The sequence below is a fragment of the Urocampus carinirostris genome, chromosome 4 (genome assembly GCF_059441175.1).
Source record: "Urocampus carinirostris isolate Australia breed hairy pipefish chromosome 4, RoL_Ucar_1.0, whole genome shotgun sequence".
Lineage (NCBI taxonomy): Eukaryota > Metazoa > Chordata > Actinopteri > Syngnathiformes > Syngnathidae > Urocampus > Urocampus carinirostris.
Window position 1 is genome coordinate 20376286 of NC_142352.1, and position 23399 is coordinate 20399684.

General features: G+C 37.6%; 2 protein-coding genes, 1 long non-coding RNA gene, 1 other non-coding gene and 1 pseudogene across 11 annotated transcripts in view; 3 read left to right on the forward strand and 2 right to left on the reverse strand.

The window, feature by feature from the left end:
• The window catches only part of mctp2b (multiple C2 domains, transmembrane 2b), a 56610-nt gene extending 47029 nt beyond the window's left edge, over positions 1 to 9581 (reverse strand). For all 4 annotated transcript variants that reach the window (XM_088333867.1, XM_088333866.1, XM_088333865.1 and 1 more), the window contains exon 1: positions 9436 to 9581. The gene's annotated coding sequence lies outside the window, so the exon portion shown is untranslated. The remainder of the gene's footprint in view (positions 1 to 9435) is intronic.
• Positions 9582 to 10465: 884 nt separating this feature from the next.
• The window catches only part of LOC148367072 (myocyte-specific enhancer factor 2A-like), a 40965-nt gene continuing 28031 nt past the window's right edge, over positions 10466 to 23399 (reverse strand). The window contains exons 5-10 of one of the 3 annotated variants that reach the window (XM_088333870.1): positions 22538 to 22676; positions 20696 to 20749; positions 17905 to 18020; positions 16821 to 16929; positions 16551 to 16647; positions 10466 to 11813 (exon numbers count right to left, since the gene is read on the reverse strand). In XM_088333870.1, coding sequence (XP_088189996.1) covers positions 11594 to 11813; positions 16551 to 16647; positions 16821 to 16929; positions 17905 to 18020; positions 20696 to 20749; positions 22538 to 22676 — 735 coding nt within the window. In that variant the 3' untranslated portion in view covers positions 10466 to 11593. The remainder of the gene's footprint in view (positions 11814 to 16550; positions 16648 to 16820; positions 16930 to 17904; positions 18021 to 20695; positions 20750 to 22537; positions 22677 to 23399) is intronic. The other 2 variants (XM_088333869.1, XM_088333871.1) reach the window with 2 other exon arrangements.
• LOC148367073 (uncharacterized) lies at positions 13557 to 20601 on the forward strand. Of its 3 annotated transcripts, XR_015850263.1 has the most exons (7): positions 13557 to 13661; positions 14569 to 14603; positions 14864 to 14895; positions 15246 to 15276; positions 15443 to 15502; positions 16997 to 17073; positions 20135 to 20601. It is a non-coding gene; the product is annotated as an uncharacterized LOC148367073 (long non-coding RNA). The 3 variants fall into 3 exon arrangements; XR_015850264.1 differs by lacking the exons at positions 16997 to 17073; positions 20135 to 20601 and adding an exon at positions 15569 to 15822; XR_015850262.1 differs by lacking the exons at positions 16997 to 17073; positions 20135 to 20601 and having other exon boundaries at positions 15443 to 15541.
• Positions 14055 to 14195, forward strand: LOC148367074 (small nucleolar RNA SNORA16B/SNORA16A family). Its single transcript, XR_015850389.1, has one exon. It is a non-coding gene; the product is annotated as a small nucleolar RNA SNORA16B/SNORA16A family (small nucleolar RNA).
• LOC148367075 (U2 spliceosomal RNA) lies at positions 21419 to 21587 on the forward strand (annotated as a pseudogene).

Genomic DNA, 23399 nt, shown 5'->3' on the forward strand with positions numbered 1-23399 from the left:
TTATAATATAACTTATGACAACCCAGTTTTTACAGCGCAGACACTTGACAAAGACATGTTTGCAGAAAATGATTCATAAATATTTAATCAAATTTTAAATTTTATAAAGTGACATTGGATAATTTCTCACGGCACACCTGACGATCTCTCACGGCACACTAGTTTGTCGCGGCCCAGTTGTTGAAAATCACTGGTATAAGGGATTATTTGTTTGTCCCTAGGCATGCAAACGATTCATTCAGATTGCTCTCAAAACCCAATATTCCGTTTCCAGTTGGATTATTGTCTGTAAGTAAACACACTCATAGATGTAATTATTGAACTTAATCCATGATCGCATCAGATGAATTTAGAATGAAGTCATTAGAATTTATTAGCCTCACTTTGAAAATTACAAGACTTTCGAAAACCATATAATGGGTGGAGCTTAAAATTGGTTGTGCCAAATAATTGTGATGTACCTCTCCACAAGTTGCAGGTCACAACAAAACGTTTGCACCGCTGCACAACATCCGGAAATCAAAACCCGCAGAGTGAACTCCTCTCTGATCCGAATGCATGACCCAAATATGGGGATTAAGACTCATGGGCACAGAAAAATAGCGCAGTTTTAGACCTCTAAATTATCCTGCTGGGTAATGTTGCTCAGTCCTTATATAAAAGCCATAAGGTAATGTAGACTAAATTTTTTATAATTTGGTTTGAGAATTCTGGGGTGTATTTCACAACACAACTTAATTTAAGGGGTGATTTTTCAAAACCTTGTAAAATCATGTTTTATCGTGGTTGCCTTAACCCTATGGATCGTCAAGGCACCAATGAGGAGGCAACTCTTCAGTCCTGAAGATCTTGTGACGTGACCATACCACTGAAATTTCCGTCTGCGTATAGTTGACAACAGTTCTCCGTAGGGGCCAATGTGCTCTCTTGATGACGTTTCGTTTCGTTTGCCACATAAGCTAAGTAGCTGATGCGTAGAAGTTCCTGTTCGTCTCCTGTCAATATCATCAACAAAACTGAGGTTATTGATGCTGTTTCCTGCAGTACTGACTGTACCATTATGTAGCTTTAGAGGTTTGGACATGATCCTTTCCAGGAAGATGTTAAATAAAGTTGGTGAAAGAAGGCAGCCTTGTCGTACACTGACTGTAGTTTGAAACCACGCTCCAATAATACCATCAGTACTGCACTCTTGGCATTAGGATACAAATGTTCAATGGTCTGAACTACTTTCTGGCCCATGTTGTTCTTCCGCATGGAGGCCCAAAAGTGGCTATGTCAAACACCTTCTTGAAATCAACAAAAACGTGATAAAGGTTTCTCTTGGGTTGTTGAAACTTCTCACATAGGATGCGCAAGTTAAAAATCTGTTCTGTGGTGCTCCTTCCCACTCTGAAACCTGCCTGTTCTTTGGAAAGGATGTTTTCAGCTTGTGAAGTCAGCCTGTTCAGTAGGACCGTTAGCATAATTTTACTTGCATGGCTGATGATACTTAAGGTTCTGTAGTTTGAGAATAATTGAAGGTTATCCTACCCCCTTGGCTCATTTCAGGTATATTATTTTCTTATTTTGACATATTTCAACTTGTTATCCTAAAATTTAGATCCTTTTAAGATTGATTTTGTTTTATCCTTGTCTCTCATAAAATGAGAAAAATCATTGATAGCATAAGTTAAATTATCTCATATAGCATATTTTAAATATGTTTTCTCATTTTAACAGCTTTTTCCTGTTCTATAATGACAATAAAGGCCATTACTTCATTCATTCAAAAATATTTTCAACCCATCCATCCATCATCTGCACCGCTTATCCTCAGTAGGGGCGCGGGGTATTTTTTACCCGCATTACTAAAAAAAAGTTCTTAGCCAATTGGCAAAAAACAGTGCTTGTTTTTGGTATTTTTGTTTTCTCTACTTAGCATATTTTCACATTCTCTGATAAAAAATAAATATCATTATTAACATACACAAAATTGTCCTATCAAGCAGGTAGTAAATAATTGTACTCATTTTTCTACAAACATTCCAATCACTGAGCAAAAGAAGTATACTTTTTATTTTTTATTTTACCGGAGAACAAGTTACAATATCACAAAACCAGACGATTTTGACTTTTAAAAAAGCAACATATTATTGAATATTTATCAATTATTAATTTTGTATTAAGATTTTATTTTTGTAGTGTAGTAAAATGTCTACAACGAAAATATGCTAGAAATAGAGCAAAAAAGGCTGCTGTATTTCTGATGCTCCAAATGTTGTATTTAACTGAGACAAAACCAAAGCCTAACCCTAACCAAAAAAAGGAAAACTCGTCATATATAATATATATATATAATATATATATATATATATATATATATATATATATATATATATATATATATATATATATAATATATGTATATAAAACTTAACTGAATTTAACAGAATCATTCATTCAAAGAAGAAATTCAAGAAAAAGTAAAACGTGTATCTCCTTAAAAGGACTTTAGTAGTTAAATTTCTCAACGAGGAAAGACTTGCATACTGAGTGAGCATATTGGAAACTATTTATGTTGCCTAAAGATAAAATCAAAAAGCAACAAATTACAAGGTGAGTACAAAGGTTCATGGAAAGACGGATGGTTTCGCGCAACCTTCGCAGGGTACAGAAAGGGGAAAAGAGGCCGAAGGACAACTCTTACAGTAAGTCCAAATGTCAAACTAAACACGTATTTTTATAAACCATTCATACTCTTCATACATGGTGTGCCTGATACAGTACGTTGCAAAACTTGTAATTTGAGGTATAAGAGTCATGTTCCATGTTGCAAACATTTTTGGGGAGTCTTGTTATCACAAGAAAAAACAACCATCTCATCTTTCTCACTTGGTAAAAATACATTCTTACTTGATTGGGTGGAAGCTTTTTAAGACATTTCATCTAGTTCCTTTAATACAATAAGACAAAAAATGTGAAAAATAAGCAAAATTGCTTCATCTAACAGATGGTAGCGTGTATTGTTCCTTTAAAGTATTTTCTTTTCTAATCTTGTTGAAAAATATTTCCTTAAACTTATAAAATAAGATAGAGCATGTACATAAAAACGTCGGTATATTTTTTTCATATCTATCTGAGTGAGAGAGAGAGAGAGAGAAAGAGAAAGAGAAAATAAGTATTTGAACACTTGAACACTTAGAAATCATGAATGGGTCTGAAATTCTCATCGTAGATGCATGTCGGCTGTGAGAGAGATAAACTAAAAAGGAAAATCCAAAAAGCACAATGCAGGATTTTTTAACGATTTATATGTGTGATATAGCTGCAAAAAAGTATTTGAACACCTGAGAAAATGAATGTTAATATTTGGTACAGTAGCCTTTGTTTGCTATTACAGAGGTCAAACGTTTCCTGTAGTTTTTCACTAGGTTTGCACGCACTGCAGGAGGGATCTTGGCCCACTCATCCACACAGATCTTCTCTAGATCAATCAGGTTTCTGGGCTGTCGCTGAGAAACATGGAAATTGAGTTCCAAAGATTTTCGATTGGGTTAAGGTCTGGAGACTGACTGGGCCATGCTTGAACCTTGATATCCTTCTTACGGAGCCACTCCGGTGACCCAGTTTCTGGAGGGAGGGGATTATTCCTTGCTCCGGTATTCACAGTACATGCTTGAGTTCATGTTTTCCTCAAGAAAATGCAACTCCCAACTCCAGTTGCACTCATGCAGCCCCAAACCATGACATTTCCAACACTGAGCTTAACTTTATGCTCGACACAAACCTGTTTGTACTCCTCATCTGGTTGCTGCCACACATGCCTCACACGATCTGAGCCAAATTAATTAATCTTTGTTTCATTAGACGAGAGGATATTTTTCCAGTAAGACATGGCATTGTTGTCAGACTTCTTTTCATTGTGTCAAAGCAATGTTTCTTCAGTAATGTTCTATCTAACATTCTAATGAAATCTCTGCAGAAATGTGAGGGGTGGGCTCCCTTTTGAGACATACTGTATATATATATTATATATATATATATATATATATATATATATATATACACACCGTAAATTCCGGACTATAAGCCGCTGCTTTTTGCCAAACCTTCAACCCTGCGGCTTATTCAGTGATGCGGCCAATTTATGTAATTTTTGTAACAGCCGCCAGCGGCGCTCAAGTACAAAAGGTAAGATTTAGACCGGTGGAATATATGTGCCGAGGCAGACTGCAACTTCTTAGATTGTGCACAAATTAAATTAGCGTAGACATATCCTCATCATGCAAATTGCATAAAGAAAGGCACATGACGTAGCTTTCAAGCTAAAAGCAAACGAGCAGTCCGATAAAGAAGGAAACAGAGCTACTGCACGTAAATTTCACTTTGCGAGCGTGTTGCTAGCGTGTTTTTGAATAAGGGAGCGTGGGATGACGTCTATATGACAAAGTCTCTTTCCCATACTGGGGAACACGACTTTGATGACGTCAGTTATAGGGAGGAAGATGAGGGCGGTGTACAGTGGTTTTTACAAGTACGGTATGTTTTTTTTTAACAGACCCATGTACTGTGTTGCGAGCGTGTTGCTAGTAGCGTTTTGCTACCCTTCACAGGCACGGTTTGGGATGAAAGTTATAATATTATAATTAAAGCTTTGAAAACTCTCTCGGTGTACCGTCTTTCTTTGTAAATATGTGTAACCGATGTATAATATGTATTCGCACCTGTATATTTTTGTAATGTATTTGTTTGAGACACTTATTCTGATATGTTTTGCGAATTAAAGAAGAGGGGCGGAGCAAACGCGGGCTGAGGGGAAGTGGGGTAAAGGTGAGTGAGACCTGTTGTCGCGGCGGACAATAGTGGATATATATTTTTCCCACCCTTACCTTTGGAAATATAGACTTTTTTTCCGTGGATTAGTTTCAATGGGCACCCAGACTCTGCAGGTCTGCATCAAACGTTAAGTAACGGTATCATTTTCTGTTCATTTTGCCGGCTGTGGTTTTTGGACTGTGAACTTTACATTCAGTTACAATCGCGGGATTCAAAACTGGGTTTGGGCTAATTTTGTGATTGTCTTACATGTTCTAATGTGGGCGCGTGCGGCTTATATACAGGTGCGGCTTGTGTAAGTACAAAATCGGTTTTCCTCTTAAAATGTGGCGGGTGCGGCTTATAATCAGGTGCGCTCTATAGTCCGGAATTTACGGTGTGTATATATATATATATATATATATATATATATAGTCACATTAAGTCACATCAAGTTACATCAATTAAGCATTTTTTCTAAGGATCGACTGATATAGGTTTCTTAAGGCAGATACCCATTATTAGTACGAAGAGGAGGCATGTAATCAATATTAGCAGCAGATATTCATTTGCTGTAAAAAGCTTAAAAATTAGCATTAAAAAATGTATAATGCAAAAAAAAATGAATATGTATTTATAAATATTTATATAAATTCAATAAAAACTTTAATAGCTCTCTGAAACCCTTAACAGTAAATAAATTAGATTTCCAACACAACTATCATGACTAATCTTTCACTAAAACAAAAACTAACAGTGCAGGAAATAAAATTATTTATAACAGCAATTCATGTAGAGGCATATAAAAACTTAAATAGCTCCCTAAAACCTTTTGCAGTATATTCAAATTCAAACACAACAAACATGACTAATAACTACAGTAAAAAAATTTGAATGTCAACGCATCTAATATGACTAATGTTTCATTTCAAACAAAAGCAGTGCAGGAAAAAGAATAAGCTTAACAGTAACTCGTATAAAAGTACCGGTACATGAAAACTTAAAAGGCTCCAGACTTTATTTTCTAATAAAAAAAATCTTAGTACAGCCAACAGGATAAACAAAAAGTGCAACAAAATGTCAACGGAGCTTGCGAATTGAAAAGTGAGGACACTCATTTTTAGAGCCAGATTGACGAACTAATGTTATAGTAACGGCTAATCACTCAGCCTTCCACTCTAGAGTGCTTTTTATGCTCGCTCTCAATCACAAACACACTTAATTTACTGACTAATTTTATGATAAGTTATTACATAAATCTCCACCTGAACGTGCTTCGCTAAAACAAGTTAACTACAGTGTTGACGCTATAATCGCACACACGCTTTTCTACCACGAACTTTTTCAAATCTCAATAATGTCAGCAGTCATGCCTCACATGTCGGGACTCAAGAATTAGCAAAACTGCCGCTGTTTATTCTGCTGTAACATTATTGTTCCTGCTTCCGTGATTCATTCCCCCGGTCGCTTATCCAATTGGAAAGTGCAGGTGGGTAGCGTGTGAGACAGAAGGCAGGGGAGAGGGAGAGAAAAACTCGGCTGTATATGAGCCTTAATAATCATCGTCCTGTCAAAAACATGAAAAATGCCGATACCAATATCCGTCAAATTCCCGAATATCGATGCTGACAATGGCCCACTGGATAATCGGTAATTTTTCACTCCTCCTCCGGCCACTCTGCCCTTCTTTTTAAATCACTGAGGTCCCAACCAAAAAAAGTTTCAGATTTCTGGAAAGCATTGTCTTGATAAGTTTAGAATACCTTAAGCATTCAAAAAGAATGAATAAAATAGAAACAAAGCCACAATTTGGCACTGCAATAGATTTAGTTCACTTTGTAGGAAAAAATAAAAGCAATACCATGGCAATAATGCCTATTTTTCCGAAAATTTGTTTTAATTTAATTTCTATCTTTTAATTCTTTATTACCTGTTTACAACACTTCTAATCTCGTTGTAAACAATGTACACTATGTTCAGTACACCTTTTTCATGGCCAATTTTAAGAGCTTTTTAAGCACTTTCAAGGCCAATTTTCCATTCTTTCCAGTACCATTATAAAAAAAATCCTGTGTGAATCATGTATTTTGCAGAGCCACAAATTTACTGAAATTTACATATGCAACTTTTAATCTCACATGTGCATTTATCAACACCGATTTTTAGATCTTGGGCATATCGCAAATATATTTGTGGATATTAACAATATGCGTGTAAATATTTTTGAGACGAATCTCGCCCCATTTAGGTGTCTGGTAAAAATGACGATAATATGTAGCTTTTTTCTTCAGTTGCATGAAGTTCTTCTCGTTACAATTTACCATTAGGAAACGCTCAATTTTTTACTTGGACCTTAGTGAATGTAAGTTATTGATACCTAATCCCTGCACTAATACACATTTCATAGTGCCCTGTTTAGGTGTAGCATGTAGCTAGCCCACTAGTGTCTTACTGACTTTATTATTACAGCATTTTTAATATTTCTTTGTTTTGTTCGCTTCTTTGAGTCTGACTGTCGGAAACATGGCAAGATTTTCAAGCATTTTCAAGCACGTTACCCAAAATTCACAGTTTCCTAACCATGAAAACACAACATTAAAATGCAGCCATTCTCCTGGATTTCAAGCACCCGTACGAATCCTGTATCTTGTTATCAATTACAATAAACACTATTCTATCCTTTTAGATTCCAATGTGAAAGTCAACCAGAACGGCATTTCTTTGATAAATCATCACGAGCTCATTCACACCCCTCGTGTATTTTTTCACCCCGATGACAAGCATGCGACTTCCTCTTCCTCACATAAATCAACACAACTCTAACAAAAAAGGAATCAATTTATCTTTAGTTGTGCAGCGCTTACACAACTGTCCCTAACAAATCGCTGTCTTTGGGGCGAAAATGACGCTGACCGCAAAACAGCTACTCTACATAGATAAAGAGAGTTGATTTTAAAGCAGATTTGGTCACATTTTTTTTTCCCTATTCAGTCTGTCAGTGCAAGAACTATGCAACAAGAGGGCCGTGTCAGAACACGACCAGGAGTTCTTTCTCGATTGTGCATTACACTAAAGTATGCATCGCAAAGTCGGCACTTGTTAAATTGAGTTGGCTTTATTGTTATTGATAACAACTTAGTTAAAATTGTTTGCAACAAGATAAGACATAGCACTTGAAAGGAAACACATAAAAAGACTTAAATGTGAAAAATAAGTTAAAAGAAAGTCAGGATAGGCAAAAACTTAGTGCTTGAAGTCTGGCCTTAGTTGAAATAACCGCGCAATGACAAAAAGGTCATTGTAACTAGAGCTCCACGATTTTGGAAAGCAACCTAAAAAGCATAGACTTACACTAAACATGGATGGATACATCTTTTGCATCCACTGTATTAAAATGGATATGCTTGTGGGATTTTCACCCTGGGGGCAGAAAATAACACTGATTTTTCATGGAGAAATCATCCAGGTTTTTTTTTGCAAGTAAACTGGCAATTGTGTGGATCTTTCCTCTCTTAACTACAAGTCCTACTGTGCTTAGAGGCATAAAAGTATTCAGGATGAGAGAACCCCACAACCAATCGGATTACTGAAATGCGTATGAAATGAAATGATCTGCATTTATATAGTGCTTTTCAAGTCAATGACTTCCCAAAGCACTTTACAGTGTGCTTCACATTTCCCAATAGCGGCCGTGATCTGTGCAGCCATGTAAGGCGCTAACCCGCTTATTGGGGGTAATTGGGGGTTCAATGTCTTACCCAAGGACACTTCGACATGTAACACGGACAAGCCGGGATTCGAACTGGGATCCCTTAATCCTAAAACGATCGCTCTACCTCCTGAGCTACTGCCATTGCAATCAGAATATGTACATTGGGACTAGATCTCGTAAGGATTATTGTGCACGCTTGCATGGCCTAACAATAACCAAAATACTGTGAATATTCTGTTTCAAATCCGATTGTTGACTGCATGTAAATGCACCCAGTCATAGAGGTAATTTTCTATTCAAAACAGTTGAACAATATTTAAACCATTCATAATTCTCCTCAGTTTTTTGTGCACCTTTGCATGGTTTACTTAATCTTAATACTGGGAATATCCAGTTTCCAATATGATTATTGACTGCATGTAAACGTACCCAAGCTTTCGTTGGAGATTAACGTTACATGATTTACAATCGCTTTAAGTGCGCAGGTGTGAATCACCAAAACCACTTTTCCTATTGAGTAATGTTAAATACATTTTATAAATGTAAATACAGTATGCCTTTTAATTTTATTTTTTTTTAAAAAATGAAATACTGAATGCTTTGCAGTTCACCGGTGACTTCAAAAGTCGTCTCTGATTGATTACGCAATGTAAACTGTCGGCGCGACTTGCCAGACGAGTCTATTGTTTGTCGATGCACCCCCAACCGTGACGGATCAGTTATCTAAAATCATTTAAGAGTGAATTGGTATAATTATGCTGGTGTTATGGTTATTTATTAGTGAAAAAAAGACCCGAAAACGCCGTCTCGCTTTCTCTCAACAACTTTTCCCAGCTTCGAACCTGAGTTTGAAGCTCAGGTGAAAAGGTTTACGTGGTTTTCAACCTCCGAAAGACTTAAAAAGATAAACGTATGATATTATTTACCGTCAAGGCGACAGCAGAGGAGTTTCACTCCAGGAAGGTGTTAATTCAACTCCCGCTGAGTCGGTGACTGCTACACATCACCGCGAATGCGAGCTTCCAAACCTTGTTCTCCTCCCATTTTTCGCCTTCATTCCACCATCAGCAAAGCATCCTTCGTGGGTAATACAATGGTTCCGGTATATATCAAAATAAAAGCTTAACTGAAACGTGCGTTTCGAATGAAAATAAAATCGGTAATTATGTTTGACAATTGATGGTATTACTAATAAATAGCAGACATGGGACCAAGTCACACATGTGCAAGTCTCAAGTAAGTCTCAAGTCTTCACCTTCAAGTCCCAAGTAAGTCCCAAGTATTTTTTTCTTGGGCAAGTCAAGTCACAAGTCAAGTCCCGAGTCTTAGATTGCCAAGTCCAAGTCAAGTCACAAGTCATAAAAACAGCGACTCGAGTCGACTCGAGTCCAAGTCACTAAGTCTCAAGTCCCCATGTCTGATAAATAGTAATGAATTAACTACTGTGTACTTTATCACAGTGAGAAATCTAGTGATTTTCGGAAATGTCGTTTCTATTTTGCTTGGTGAAACATTGGATTTTCATTAGTTTAATAAAACATTTATACTACACTTTACGTGAAAGTTATACAGGATGTGGTTAATACCATGTCGTTGCTACAGGAAAGCCACACAGTGCTTGCAAATCGTTTGCAGAATAGATCTTTTCTTCTTCACATTTTTAGGATATTTATTGTGATTTCCAAATAGGAACACAACATTTTTTCCAGCGTTGACATTTGTGGAGAAGCATCGTTCACTTTTGGCAAACGGTTTATTTTACTTTAATGAGTTGAACTCTCCACTAGGAGATGTCATTGTACAATAAACAATGTGAAATTATTGCATAGTGAGGGTAAAAAAAACTATGGTAATTAGCTAAATCGTTTCGAACCCCAGGTACCCCAAATAAAAACATTAAAACAATAAAATAGTGTATTGTAGGTAATACTTATGTGGTGGTTCTAAAATACATCTACTAATGCACCTGAGCATCTGTGTAACATACACGAATAGGATTAAATAACTATTGAAAAATATACACGTTAAAGTAAACTTAAATTGTATTTACCTGTGGTGGGAGGTGACTTAAGCTGGTACAGTGGAGTTAGTAAGTGGATGCGGGGAGGATGAGAAGGTGGCATATTCATATAAAACTGATTTTTAAAACTTCCACTTCCAGGATCAGAAAACTTCTTTGATTGCCTCCTTATTCTTAATAATTGACCCGATTGTCAATTGGTTACAAACATGTTCCTTAGCAAGGTTAATAATGTGTGTGTCTTCTTCGTATTTATTTATTATCTCAGGCTTTGTTTCCCTGGCTATCATTATTTTGCTTCTCCCCCATATTTAGCATCACTGCAAGTAGTCTGCCCCAAAGCTAACAAATATAGCACAAAAATACTGTATTGTATTGCATTTACTTGCCAAGTCTTTACGAAGCACACAGGATTCTGGACTGAACCAAGGGAGAGAAACCAGTCCAACCAATAAGATATCGGCATTTACATGATAATGTGACGAAAACGATTACCAGACTAACATCTTAAATGACCTCGAGCAATAGCAGACAGGCATCTTATAAACATAACTTCCACTGTCCAGCGTATGAACACAGCAAAGTTTGAATGTTCTAAGTTTTGGGGCATGCAAAATCATTTGTGGTTGATGTCTATAGTGGTAAATATGCCATAAACAGGGGCCAAAACACATCTTATGCCTCATCATAGAGTGAAAACATCATAAGACGGGGACGCCGTACTCTGGGGATCACCGTTATTCATAAATAATATTTAAAGTGTGATAATGTAAGGCAGATGTACTAAATATTTGCTCACAATACTGAGCAGAAAGGACCCATAAATTGAAAAAAAAAAAAAAAAAAAAAAAACCACACAACTTATTTTTGGTTACAGCCAGTGATATATTAAAGGTAAAAACTATATACAACAAAATTAAGATGAGTTTTTATAATACAACATTTTTTATATCATCATCAGTATCTTTTGTCATATTATTGAAAATAAATCTATTTGTCTGTGATATGATGTTGCTTAGCGTTCCTGAGACCAGGAAGTGAGTCAGTTGAATTTGACTGCCCATTTAAGTGACCCAGCTGTCCACACGAAGGCGTTTGCTCGCCGTACTTTCATCTTCCTCTGAGCGAGCGATGGCCAACGGCAGGAAATCGGGGCGAGGGTGCGGAGGATGCTCGTTTTGACGCAAGCTACATTGAGTAGGGTTCGGATAGGTCAGAGGAGGAGGGGGTGAAGGAGGTTCGTCCTTGATGCTGATCTTACTGTGATTAGTGGGGATGCCTGGTCTGCAAAAAAAAAAAAAAAACATAACAAAAATGAAATTATTAAATTATTTAAAAGTTAAATTATGTGGCATGGTAGCGGGAAGAGGGAGTGGGTAGGTTGACTCTGTCACAACAACTTTGAAGAAGGTAGTGATGTGCTTCTCGAATCGAAACCCTGAAGCGAAGGCCGAGTAATTTAGATGAGTGGTTCATGAACGGGTCGAATGCGTGTGTGGATGACGAAAGCGGTAACGTTTGAAGTCCAGCGAGGTGGGTGTATCGCGTGACTGATTCAGGAAATGATTGGATAAGTTTGAGTGCAGTTCAAAATAAAAGCGAAAAATAAGATAAGAAAAGATAAGATAAGCTAAGATAATCCTTTATTCGTCCCACAATATGGAAAATGATTTATTTACACCAGTCAGACAATGAATAACAGCTAAGAATATCGACAGTATAAACAAGTATTTAAAAAGAAAAAAATCCAGAATCAGTGTTCTCGTTCGCCCGCGTCCCTGCGTCCTAGACGCATTATTTTTGCTGGGGACGCATCGTGTCGAATCAACGTGCGTCCCCGGGGTGCAACTTTTTTTACATGAAATTGTCATTATCATTTTTTAAACAAAGATTTACCGCACTCCAAACCTTTCGTCAGGCAGATCCGCCATTGTTGTTTTGGTCTCGCAGTTCGAGTTTTCGTCTGCGCGCCAATCTCGAGTTCGAGTTGTGTAGTGAAAGTCCGTCTCTTTTTAGAGAACCGGCTTTTTCAGCTCAACTCATTAAAGAGCCGGCTCTCAAACAGCTCACTTGCTTTGATGCATTATATTACGAATGATTATGTCGTATAAAGAAGTTAAGAAAAAAGGGAAGTATAAAAGGAGAAAATGAAAAAAGACAGGTTTGTGGTGATCCCTTTTAATCAGTATATTACCAACAATAATTTATTGCAGAAAATTAATTAATAATTTGAATAAGAAAATGTATTATTCTACTCAATTATATTTGCATGTATTTTTTCCTTCTACAGTGAACGTCCAAGCGACTTCATTTTTGAACTTTTTCTAATAATAAACCTCATTCATGTCGAGCAAATCAGTGTCTCACAACAAAATGTTCATTAACAATATATATATATGATACAAGGAAACACATGTACAATATAATATGTTAAACTATATAAATAAACATTTTTTTGTATTTTGTAAGGGAAAATACGACAGTTTGTAAGGGCATGGAGCACACTAAATTTTGGGGACCCATAGATCTCTGTTGGGACCCATAGATTTTTGAGCATGCGAGTCCCCTGGACCCATCACTTTTCAGGGGTAAAATGAACACTGCAGAATATTTCCAATGGCAGGTGTGCAAAATATTTAAAGTAAAGTGGCCAGTAAAGTGCAAATATGCAAAGTCATTGTTGAAATAATACGTGATCCTGTAACATAGTTTGTTCCTTGGATTCAGTGAATAAGAGTATTTAATTGTATGAAACAAAGGTTTCTACTCTCAGGTAACTCCCGCGATAAACAAGGGTTCGTTGTACTACTTTATACTCTACTTTTTCAATCTCGCTTTAAAAAAAGAAACACAACCAAACAGTATAATGAGCTAATCTTAAAGCTAATTCTTTTTACCAGTCTTCGGTTGTAACACTCTACATCTGAGTCAGGAACTTTGCCGGAATGGCAACAGAGCAAACGAATAAAAATACATTTCCCAGCATACATAGAGATAGAAAACAGCCCAATCAGAGTAGGGCTAAATCTGACGTCATGTGTCTATATAAGCGCCTTGCGCCTGATTCCGTCCTCTTTCTTCCTTTGACCAACTCTGCAGTGTCCTCAAAAAAGATTGGAGGACAAGAATACCGTAAGCCCCTAGTTTATCACATTTTACAATAGTTGCATGTTACTGACAAGTTTTACATAAAATCATGTTGTTTCTAAGCGACTTGGAGCTAATTGCGATTGCTAAGATAGGGCGACGTGAAGCGGAATGGCCCACATAGCACGTGTTGATCAACTTGGCTTCTTAAACATTTTTGACCAGTGTCGTTGATCTAGCAACTTTTTAAAAAATCTCTCGGCGTAAAATGAACGGATTGCGATATGATCGTGAGAAGAGCCCAACGTAATTATTACATTTGGCAAACATAACTACGCACGTTTGTCTATTGTTTTAGGACTGAATTCTTCTTGGTGATGTCATTTAAAGTTTAAGCCTTTGGCTATGCTGTCGACATATTCTAAACCTGTGCAGCAATTTGGCTCCGATCGAAGCCGTCTGTGCTTTTTTTGTAGCATTGTCCGGTCAAACGGAAGCCTACAGAATTACTTTCACCGACGGTCGCTGGTCAGTTTCAACAAATAATTGATGCAGCAACAATTTTGGGGAAGGACAACTTTGAAAATTACCCTTTCACCTACAATATTTCACGTCAATAATGCTGTTTTGCCGACCGTGCAGATTTCCCTCTTAAACGGACTGAGCAAATGGAGACAACTTGATAATGTCCGTCATGCTTAAATCTGTTCAGTCTTGCAGAGGTTGTGACGGGGTTTCCACAGAATGTCTCCACTGTGACTGTAATTGACGCTGGATGTTTATTCATCTCGCTGTTTTGGAATTTTCTTAAAGGGAAATGTTACTATTTGCAGTTCAAGTCAGGTGTTTTGGATGACATTTTGTTTAAACGGCCCTTGTGGGTTTAATTTTGCCGTGTGTAATTCATTTTGGTCACATCTTCAAGGCACTGATTTGTATTTCCTTGTTATAGGCTCGTGATTGGCTGAGGGGAGAGCTGCATATAAGGTTTGTCAGGATTGCCGCACTACACCAGAACTGCCAATGTGAAGAAATGTCAGTTTATTTTGTACATTTACAGTTGGAAAACTAGTAATATTGCCACATATTTAAATCTGACAGTTCTGTATATGATCCATACTTTGGCTGTGATGACAAACTTGCCCTCACTGAGACCTGTGACTGATTCTCCAAATACTGAGCCATCTTTCCATGTGTTACGACTATTTATCGCTAGAATCACATCTAAAATAAGTTTTCCTCCACAGGATTCGGGTGAGCTGTATCCAGCTCTGATCAGGTAAATAACTTGTGTGCCCCACTCATTCATAAATTCAATCAAAATTTTAACATGGGATGTGTTTGAAACATTGAGTGCACATTACTAATTACTAGATGCATAAAAGTTTGACTCATTTAAGGTGACTGCATTGTAGACCCAAATGCACTTTCAAATTGATGCATGCAATCATAAGGTCCAGGTTTATGTAGCCTGTGTCCCAAAAGCGCATGCTAGACTATGCAGGACAGTCTTTGACTGTTCTGACTCATTTGTGGCAGCAGCAGCCACTCAACTGTCCCACATCTTGAACCTAAATGGCTGTATGTTTGTGGAAACGGTTCTGGGCTAATTTTCCCTTTTCTGTCTAGTTTGCCAAGCGTCTGAGGCTGCTCAGCTAAGGTATGTACAAATTCGGTTAGTAAAAGTTTTGGTGATCTGGGATGACCTTTTCAAATAAGAGACTGTTGGATGACTCTTGCGGATATGGGACTGAGATTTATATTGCACCTATGTATGTTCAGTTAATATTTGTAAAGTTTCCTAAAGGTGTTTCTTTTGTTCCCAGGTTAAGAAGAATTCCTGTTCATCGCTGGATGTTGGCGTTTTGTAGCATCTTTGCTTTAATGTATGTTAGTTTAGTAGACTAATAAATATTTGTACCTAATTGAAGTTGTTCCTGTATTGTTTTCAGAACCAGTGACCTACAAATTGGGCCACCACGCAGTAAAGATTTTTTTACCTTCAGTGGAACCTCTGTTCTCGACCATAATCCGTTCCAGAACCTTGTTCGATCACAGGAATCATTTTTCCCATTAAAAATAATGTAAATCGTTTTAATCCGTTCCAACACCCTGACTGTTTAACATAAACTTAAAGCTAACCCAGGCTAATTGTCCGCATTATCGTAATCTTCAATACGAAAGATTACGCTTAAATGATCGTATAAAAAAAATCAGGCCGTCAACAAGTCATTTAGCACTCGGGTCTCCACAAGTGGTGAGCGGATGGTTGGAAAGGAGGCTCTGTTCCAACACCCTCAATGTTCAATGTAAACATAATTCTAACCCAGGCTAATCGTACGTTCGCGTCATTGGAATCTTCCGTACGAAAGATTACGCTAACATGGACGTATAAAAATAAAAAGGGATAAAGAAAATGTAGGATTTCTTACCTTTGTGGTGGTCAGAAGCTGCAGGTGGACAGTGTGGTATTCCCCTAGCAAGATCAGACACTCCTCCCATATTCTGATATTTCCTTCCTAAATGCAATAGTTGTACGCACTACTTTTCTTTTTGCACCTCTAGCAACTTTGCTGCTTGCACTGACTTTCTTCGGAGGCATAATTAGGGGCAGAAACACTTGGTACACATTAAAAGCAAAAAAACTAAGCACATCCGCATGCGATAACAGTCGGTCAGGAAAAGGGCGATCTACACCCGTAATTTTTGCGCGACCTCGGATTTGTTCGAACTGAGGCGTTCGAAAACCAAGGTTCCACTGTACAAGGTTTCCGGTCCATGAAGTTACTTGCGCTATGGATTAGCTTATGGTGATAGGAACTACAAACCAATGAGTCTACCAGTTTTACTTGAGTAACCCTTTGATATAGAAAAGCTATAAAACGTTTTGACTTTTTTAGGTTAGGTTTAGGTTGAATTACGGTCACATCTTACTCATGTGAGTCGGTCATCTGTTGCTGCAACATGGCCATGGAGTTTAAAGGTGATCCAGCTGGTGAGGGCAAGCTGGAAATTTCAGCGCCGTAGCCATCTGGGAAAGGGAATCGGTACTTGAATTGATCATAGAATGTAATGTCTTGTCTCAATTTAGATGGCCTTTTGGCAACCCTTTAGTATATTCTTGATCAAGTGGTAAAGCAAAAACGTATACAGATGTAATTGCATGTCCTTGAAACGAAAACTGTCACGTGCGGGCTTCCTTACTGTTGTCCAATGCAGAATACGCAGTGTACAGCATGTGTTGAGTCAGGCTGGGTGTATTAATTGAGACGACAGGTGTGCTCAGAGCAGGACTCGAATGGAAGTGGTCACCCTGAAACGGAATGAAATATCAAGTCTTGAACAGGATGCAAATGTCTTGACTTGTTACGCCATTTCAGCCCACAGGAGGGTGGTGTAAACTGCTGTTGCTAATTTTCCTCAACTCGGGGCGAAGAAATCCCCCCCAAAATGAAAGGTAATCATTTTTTGCCTAACCACATACTGCAAACCCCAAAACTAGAATAGATTATATTTCAATCCAAATAAAAACCGTAGAAGAGAAACCTTGTCTGCTTGGCCTTGTTGCGATGACCATACCCTAGGATTAGTTCATCTCATGTGCTAGTGATGAATAAGTGGAATTATTACACCAACTGTGCACAGTGATTCCTTCATGAGAATAGATCCACTTTCACACACCAATTTGTGATAAAAACGTTTAACATAATTCTATATTTTATCAAAACTTTCCAACATCAGCCAGGAAAAAATATATTTTATAGGATGTTCCTCGAGTTAATCAATGGAATTAAAATGGATACAAAAACTTGACTTCTATTTTTACAATAATTATACATTTTGCCAAAATACACATTTCGTATGTTCGTTGATGAGATGCACCCAAATTTGCCAGAAATTTGTAAGTGACTCCGATAGGCTGGGAATATGGTATAACACATTGGGGAGGCAAAATTAAAACGTTTTTACATAAGGGTAACCGTTTATGAAAAATCTATAATTCTTTTTGTGATTTATGTTTAATTTTCTTTTAATGCCAACCTTACTCTTAGAGTACGAGTAGTTCAAATGTAATGCGCTTCATAGTCTGGTGTGCTTTATATATGAAGAATCTTAATATTTTTGAAGGTGTGCCTTCTAGTACAATATTTGAATGGACAAAAGGGAAAACAAAATAATGCCTGGTAGTTTACAACAAATTTAGAGTTTTTGCAACTTAATTTTGAAATGTTAAAGATCAAGTGAGAAACGAGTAATAAACTCTGGATAAATCATGCATATACAATACCAGTGTGGCCCTCCCAGCTTTGGACACAGGGATGAGCACTCGCAGGTCTGACTTGCTTGCTGGCATCGTAGTTTTGTTCGTGAGGACTTTTCTAGATTGTTCCACAAAGCCATTCACTGAAACCACAAATACCCAAAGCATTGCTTTTTGACAAGCCTAAGCAGCAGTATGACAAGGATTACTAAGCAGGCAAGTGCAGTTATTATTATAGAGGAGATCACACTAAATTGAGGTTTCATAATGGGGCTTAGCCTTTATTGAGGACAAAGACAAGTGCGAAGGCTAACTACTGATTGAATGTAAAACACACCATACTTAATGATTGGACTTTGAAGAATGACTTGAGCATGGTAGCTATTCCCCAACACTGCAATGCTGTTTTCGTCACCCCCTTTTCCTTTGTTTTTTCTTTTTTGTATGTTCAATGAAAGATAAAAGACACGGTAAACATTTTATAAAAGAAACACGGGAAAAGTCACCCCTGGTTGGTTACGAGCATTGGACTTGGCGAGGGGTAGCGATTTGTGTTTCCACTCCGTATTTAATGCCAATTGCAAACTTCCATTTTTATGGGAATCCTGTAATTGCTTCTCCCTTTAACATCATCGCAAGCCTTGGGACACCCTTATCTAACAAATACAGTCCAAAAAATAGAGTATTATCACCAACTGGCAAAGTCTTTGCAAAGCACACAGGATTCTGAACGGCATTGTGGGAGGGAATGTAGTCAATTGCATATCAACATCTTCTTGAATCAGGGTTTCTACAGCTTAAGCCTTAAGGCAAGTTAAATTCAAGAGTTTTTCCACGCCTTTTGACATCAAATCTAAGATCAAGTCAACAAGAAAACCGCAACCCAGATATTTTTTGCACACAATACATCGTACCTTTTACACATGAGCTGGAAAACGTTTGTCGAACAGCCATTAATTAATTGATGTACACTTTCCCGAGGAAAGTGTACATCAATTTCCCACTATCCAAAGTAAACATATGTGTCAGAAGTTGCTATATTGTGGGTCTGCTCTGAAAGGCCCAACTGCTACCAGATCACTGTTTGGATAGTTCCATTGTGGTCACACTATGTTGCCACTATTTTTTAACTAGTTAAATTATTTTAAAAAGACAATTGATTGATGTTACTATATCATTTTAGTTCAAACAAACATTTTAATGCCAATTGATAATGAATTCAATGCCTTTTGAGATTTTTCAAGGATCCGCTGGAACCCCGATGATCCATCACTTGTGATTAAAACCAATAGGAGACCAATATTTTTAAATACATCGACCAATAGCACACGGGCATCCTAAAGATGTAACTCTATATAAGCATGAGCACTGCCAAGTTTGAATTTTATAAGTTATTGGGCACACAAAATAGTGTGTAGTTGATGTTTTAACATAGGGGAAAGGTCATTAAAAAGGCTAAAAAAATATCTTATTCACACCATAGAGTGAAAACGGCATCAGGCGAGGACGCCGTAACTAGATGTATATTTCATATTAATTAGGCATCATGTTCTGCACTACACACATTGCCTTTTGAATGGACGGCTGTTGTATCAATGGACTAAAAAGCTATTTGCAACACTAAATTACTTGGTGTATCTCAAACTTTCTTTTTACTGACAACTCAATCTCCGATGGAGGAATCCACACTAAACTGTGGAAAGAGTGAGATAAAACAATGGATGTCACTCAACTTCTTGCGCCTTAACTCCGAAAAGACAGAAACGCTAGTTATTGGTCCATCTAAATGCTGTGACTTGTTCTCAAAGACTGCTCTGAAGATTGAAAAAGTAATATCACCCAGAGTGTCTCAGTCAAAAATGTAGGTGTTATATGTGATCCCAATCTGTCCTTTCAAATACACGTTAAGAATAATACTAGAAGAGCTTTTTTCCATTATCGCAACATTGCTAAAATTCGCCCTATGCTGTCTCAGTCCGATGCAGGGATTATAATTCACGTGTTTGTTACCTCCCGTCTCAATTACTGTAATGCACTACAAGTCCAGAATCAAAAGCCTTCAGCTGGTATAAAATGCTGCAGCGAGGGTTTTTACTAAGACAAGAAAGTTTGATCACATTACCCCAATTTTAGCTAACCTGCATTGGTTCCCTGTTAGCTTAAGATGTGATTTTAAGGTTCTCTTGGTAGTATACAAAATCACGCAAGGACTTGCTCCCTCATATCTCTCAGATTTAATTTCCCCTTTGTGTTCCAGTCCGGAACCTTCACTCTGAAAATGCTCGTCTACTTGTGATCCAAAGAGCCAAGAAGAGATCCGCAGATTCGAGAGCGTTCTCCATTCGGGCCCCGGTGCTGTGGAGTGCTCTTCTCCTGAGATTCGATCTGTAACCTCAGTGGAAATGTTTAAATCTAAGCTTAAAACACGTTACTATTCTATAGCATATGAATCACCTGTATTTTATGTTGACAATATCTGTGTATTATTTGTTATTACAACATCCGATGCAGCCTGGTCATCCTAGAAGGGGGATTACGTCATGTGCGGTTCCTTCTCGGGTTTCTTCGTTTAACTAATGTTGAGGTTTTGAGTTTTTCCTTGCCCTCATGTAGGTTTAAGATCAGGGGATGGTGTAATAACAGTCTGGTTTGCAATAAGCTGTGGTCTGTGCAGCCCTTTGAGACTCTTTGTGATTAAGGGCTATACAAATAAACATGACTTGACTAAAAACAACAATCTTCTGCAGTGTGGAAACAAAACCGAGATTCTAGCATTAGCATGGTTTAGTATGTTTAGATATGTGTGTGTGAAACATACCAGCTGGTCCCGTTCCATTTTGCAGCAACAGATCAGAACTGATTTGCATACCGGCTGAACATGGACAAGAAAGAAAGTTCAAAGGTGTTACAATTACACATGCACATTATTAACAACAACCCAATTGAAAGAGTGCCTTATAACCTGGTGAACCTTGTATAAAATACGCTTTACAGTATACTACTGTATTTGTGAAATGTTTAATTGATAAACATCGCTGAACATAACAAAAAAAAAGCATTGTATGCAACGGGAATTCAATGAAGGTGAGAGCACCAACAATTTACCACTTGACCACCAGTGATGCTAATGACAAAAGGCATTCAATTTTATATCATTATCACACTATTTTTACTCAGTGCCAGAAATGAATTTTAGAGAATGGAGATAACAGAAATTTTGTCCTGAAAGATATAAATAAACGCAAAGTCCAATTCATCATAAACACCTAATCGTTCCCCCTTGTGCTTTTTCTTTGCGTTTATTTATATATTTAAGGACGCCTTTCTGCTTCCTCCATTTTCTGACATTGATTTCTGGCACTGTGAGTAAAAGTAGTGTCAAAATAAGATGAAATTGAATGCCTGTTTGTAAGTTTTCTGTATTACTAGTGGCTTGTGGTTAGGTTTTGAAATCCTCACAATTATACAAATGCTTCAAAATGGGTGCCCTTTGCACTAATGATGCTAGGTCCTTAGCTTGGCAGGCTTTGATGCTAGGTCCTTAGCTTGGCCTTTGGCCTTGATGCTAAGTCCTTAGCTTGGCCTTTTGTGTACTTTCTATGAAGTCACTATCTTTGATTTTTGCATTTCGGAGATGGAATATGAGCTTGCTCTGTCCACTCCACGCATCGGCCCGGTATTGCAGTACCTCCGGGAACGGTGCATTCGCAATGATCGCAGCAAGGCTTTAGGGCTAGGACCTTAGCTTGGCCTTTTGGCTGAGAGTAAGTGTCCCGGCTCCTAGGCTTTGTAGCGTATTATGAACTGACCGATAACGGATAATGGATAATGAATAACGAAGATAGATCAATAACCCTTAAACCCCCCCCCCCCCAGCTGCAACCCAGGTTGGGTGACCGTTGCGTCTAATGATTTGCAAATTTGGCCAGCAACATTTTTTGACTAATCAATCACTAATATATAACTAAGTGTACACAATGTGCAGCAGTTATACATGAGCAAATACAGAAGCTCTCACGTTAGATTTAATTCTATGCTTCTTATAGTCCGGCGCGCCTTATATGAAAATGAATGACAAAAGACTATTTTAGGTGGGTTGCCTTTTACAGGCATGAAAATAAGTCAGGGCTTAAAAAGGTGAGAAAGGTGTGGAGGAAATATTTCATTTAATTATCCCTATGAACACAATACTAACATAAACCTTACTATGTAATTATTTCATATCCCTCAAATTCCCATTAATCATCAGATACACCAAAGAGTGGTTTCTCTTATAGTGATGTTTTTGCGTTTATTCATGTTGCGTATATTCATATATTCTGTTTTCTCTATTCTAGAACTTCTCTGCCAATGCGAATAAAAATCGTTGCGATAATGATAAAAATCGATGTCCAGAAAATACAAATAAATATAGTAATCCTTTGCGCGAACTGCACTGATTTTAGTTCCAATTCACTTGGATAAATCTCACAACACCCCGGTCCCCAACATAAGAACATTTTCTCCTCAGATATACAGTTCACGCAGGTCACCCTTTTTGAGTTAAAACAGTTAATTTCACCTCAAGGTGAGATTTTTATGTCTGCTTGTAATCCGGTGGGCTTTATAGAGCGGAAAAATTGGTAACATAATTAGTACCTGGGTACTTTTGCACACACACCTGTGTTAGTGGACCTGTGTGGCAGGTGGATGCTCCTGTGGAATTGTGCGTGCTGTGACGTCATTGCGGACATTCGGCCGTCACTGTTTCCTCCACCTTCCACGTGCATTAAAATGTTCTGCTGCCCACTTGACGATGACTGGAAACATGTCAATGACTGGTGACTCAACATATGATCAAGTGAATAAACTCACAGATCATGCAAGAGTGACTAAAGTAGACCCATTTTTTTCAAATGTTAGAATCTTCTGATATAAAATATAAAGAAAATCATTTCAAAACTGTTTCCAACATTATTGTGACAAGGGTCCCCGAACTTTTTCTCGTGTGGACCACATAACTTTTCCCTACCCTGATGAGGAGCCAGGGTCAGATTGTAACAGAAAAAGTGTGATGGAGGCAGGAGTGACTGAATTTATCGTTTCCCAGAATGCCACAGTCAAAATAACCCTCTCTGGATTCTTCAAAGAACGAAACTGTGAAATTTGATTATAACAGCATTTAAGAAATACATTTTAACCAAATACTATCTGGATTCTTGGCAGAAATAATAGTTAATGGATCATAAATTTTCTGTTGTACCGTGTACAGTCATAACAGGTCTAAAATTGGCACTGGAACGCCAGTGGTATAGATGACTTGCGAAAAAGCAACAGATTTGATCTCATTATCAGACTATTTTCAATCACGGTACCAGAGACGAATGTTAACGTTGTTTTGCATTTAATATGTCAGTGACAATAAATTGTATTCAATTTTTTTATTTTAAGCATTGTAAGTGTCAATTTTATTGTCATTGTAACATGTGAAATGCATAACGCAATTAACATTCGCCTCTGGTACCTTAACTAAAATTTGTGTG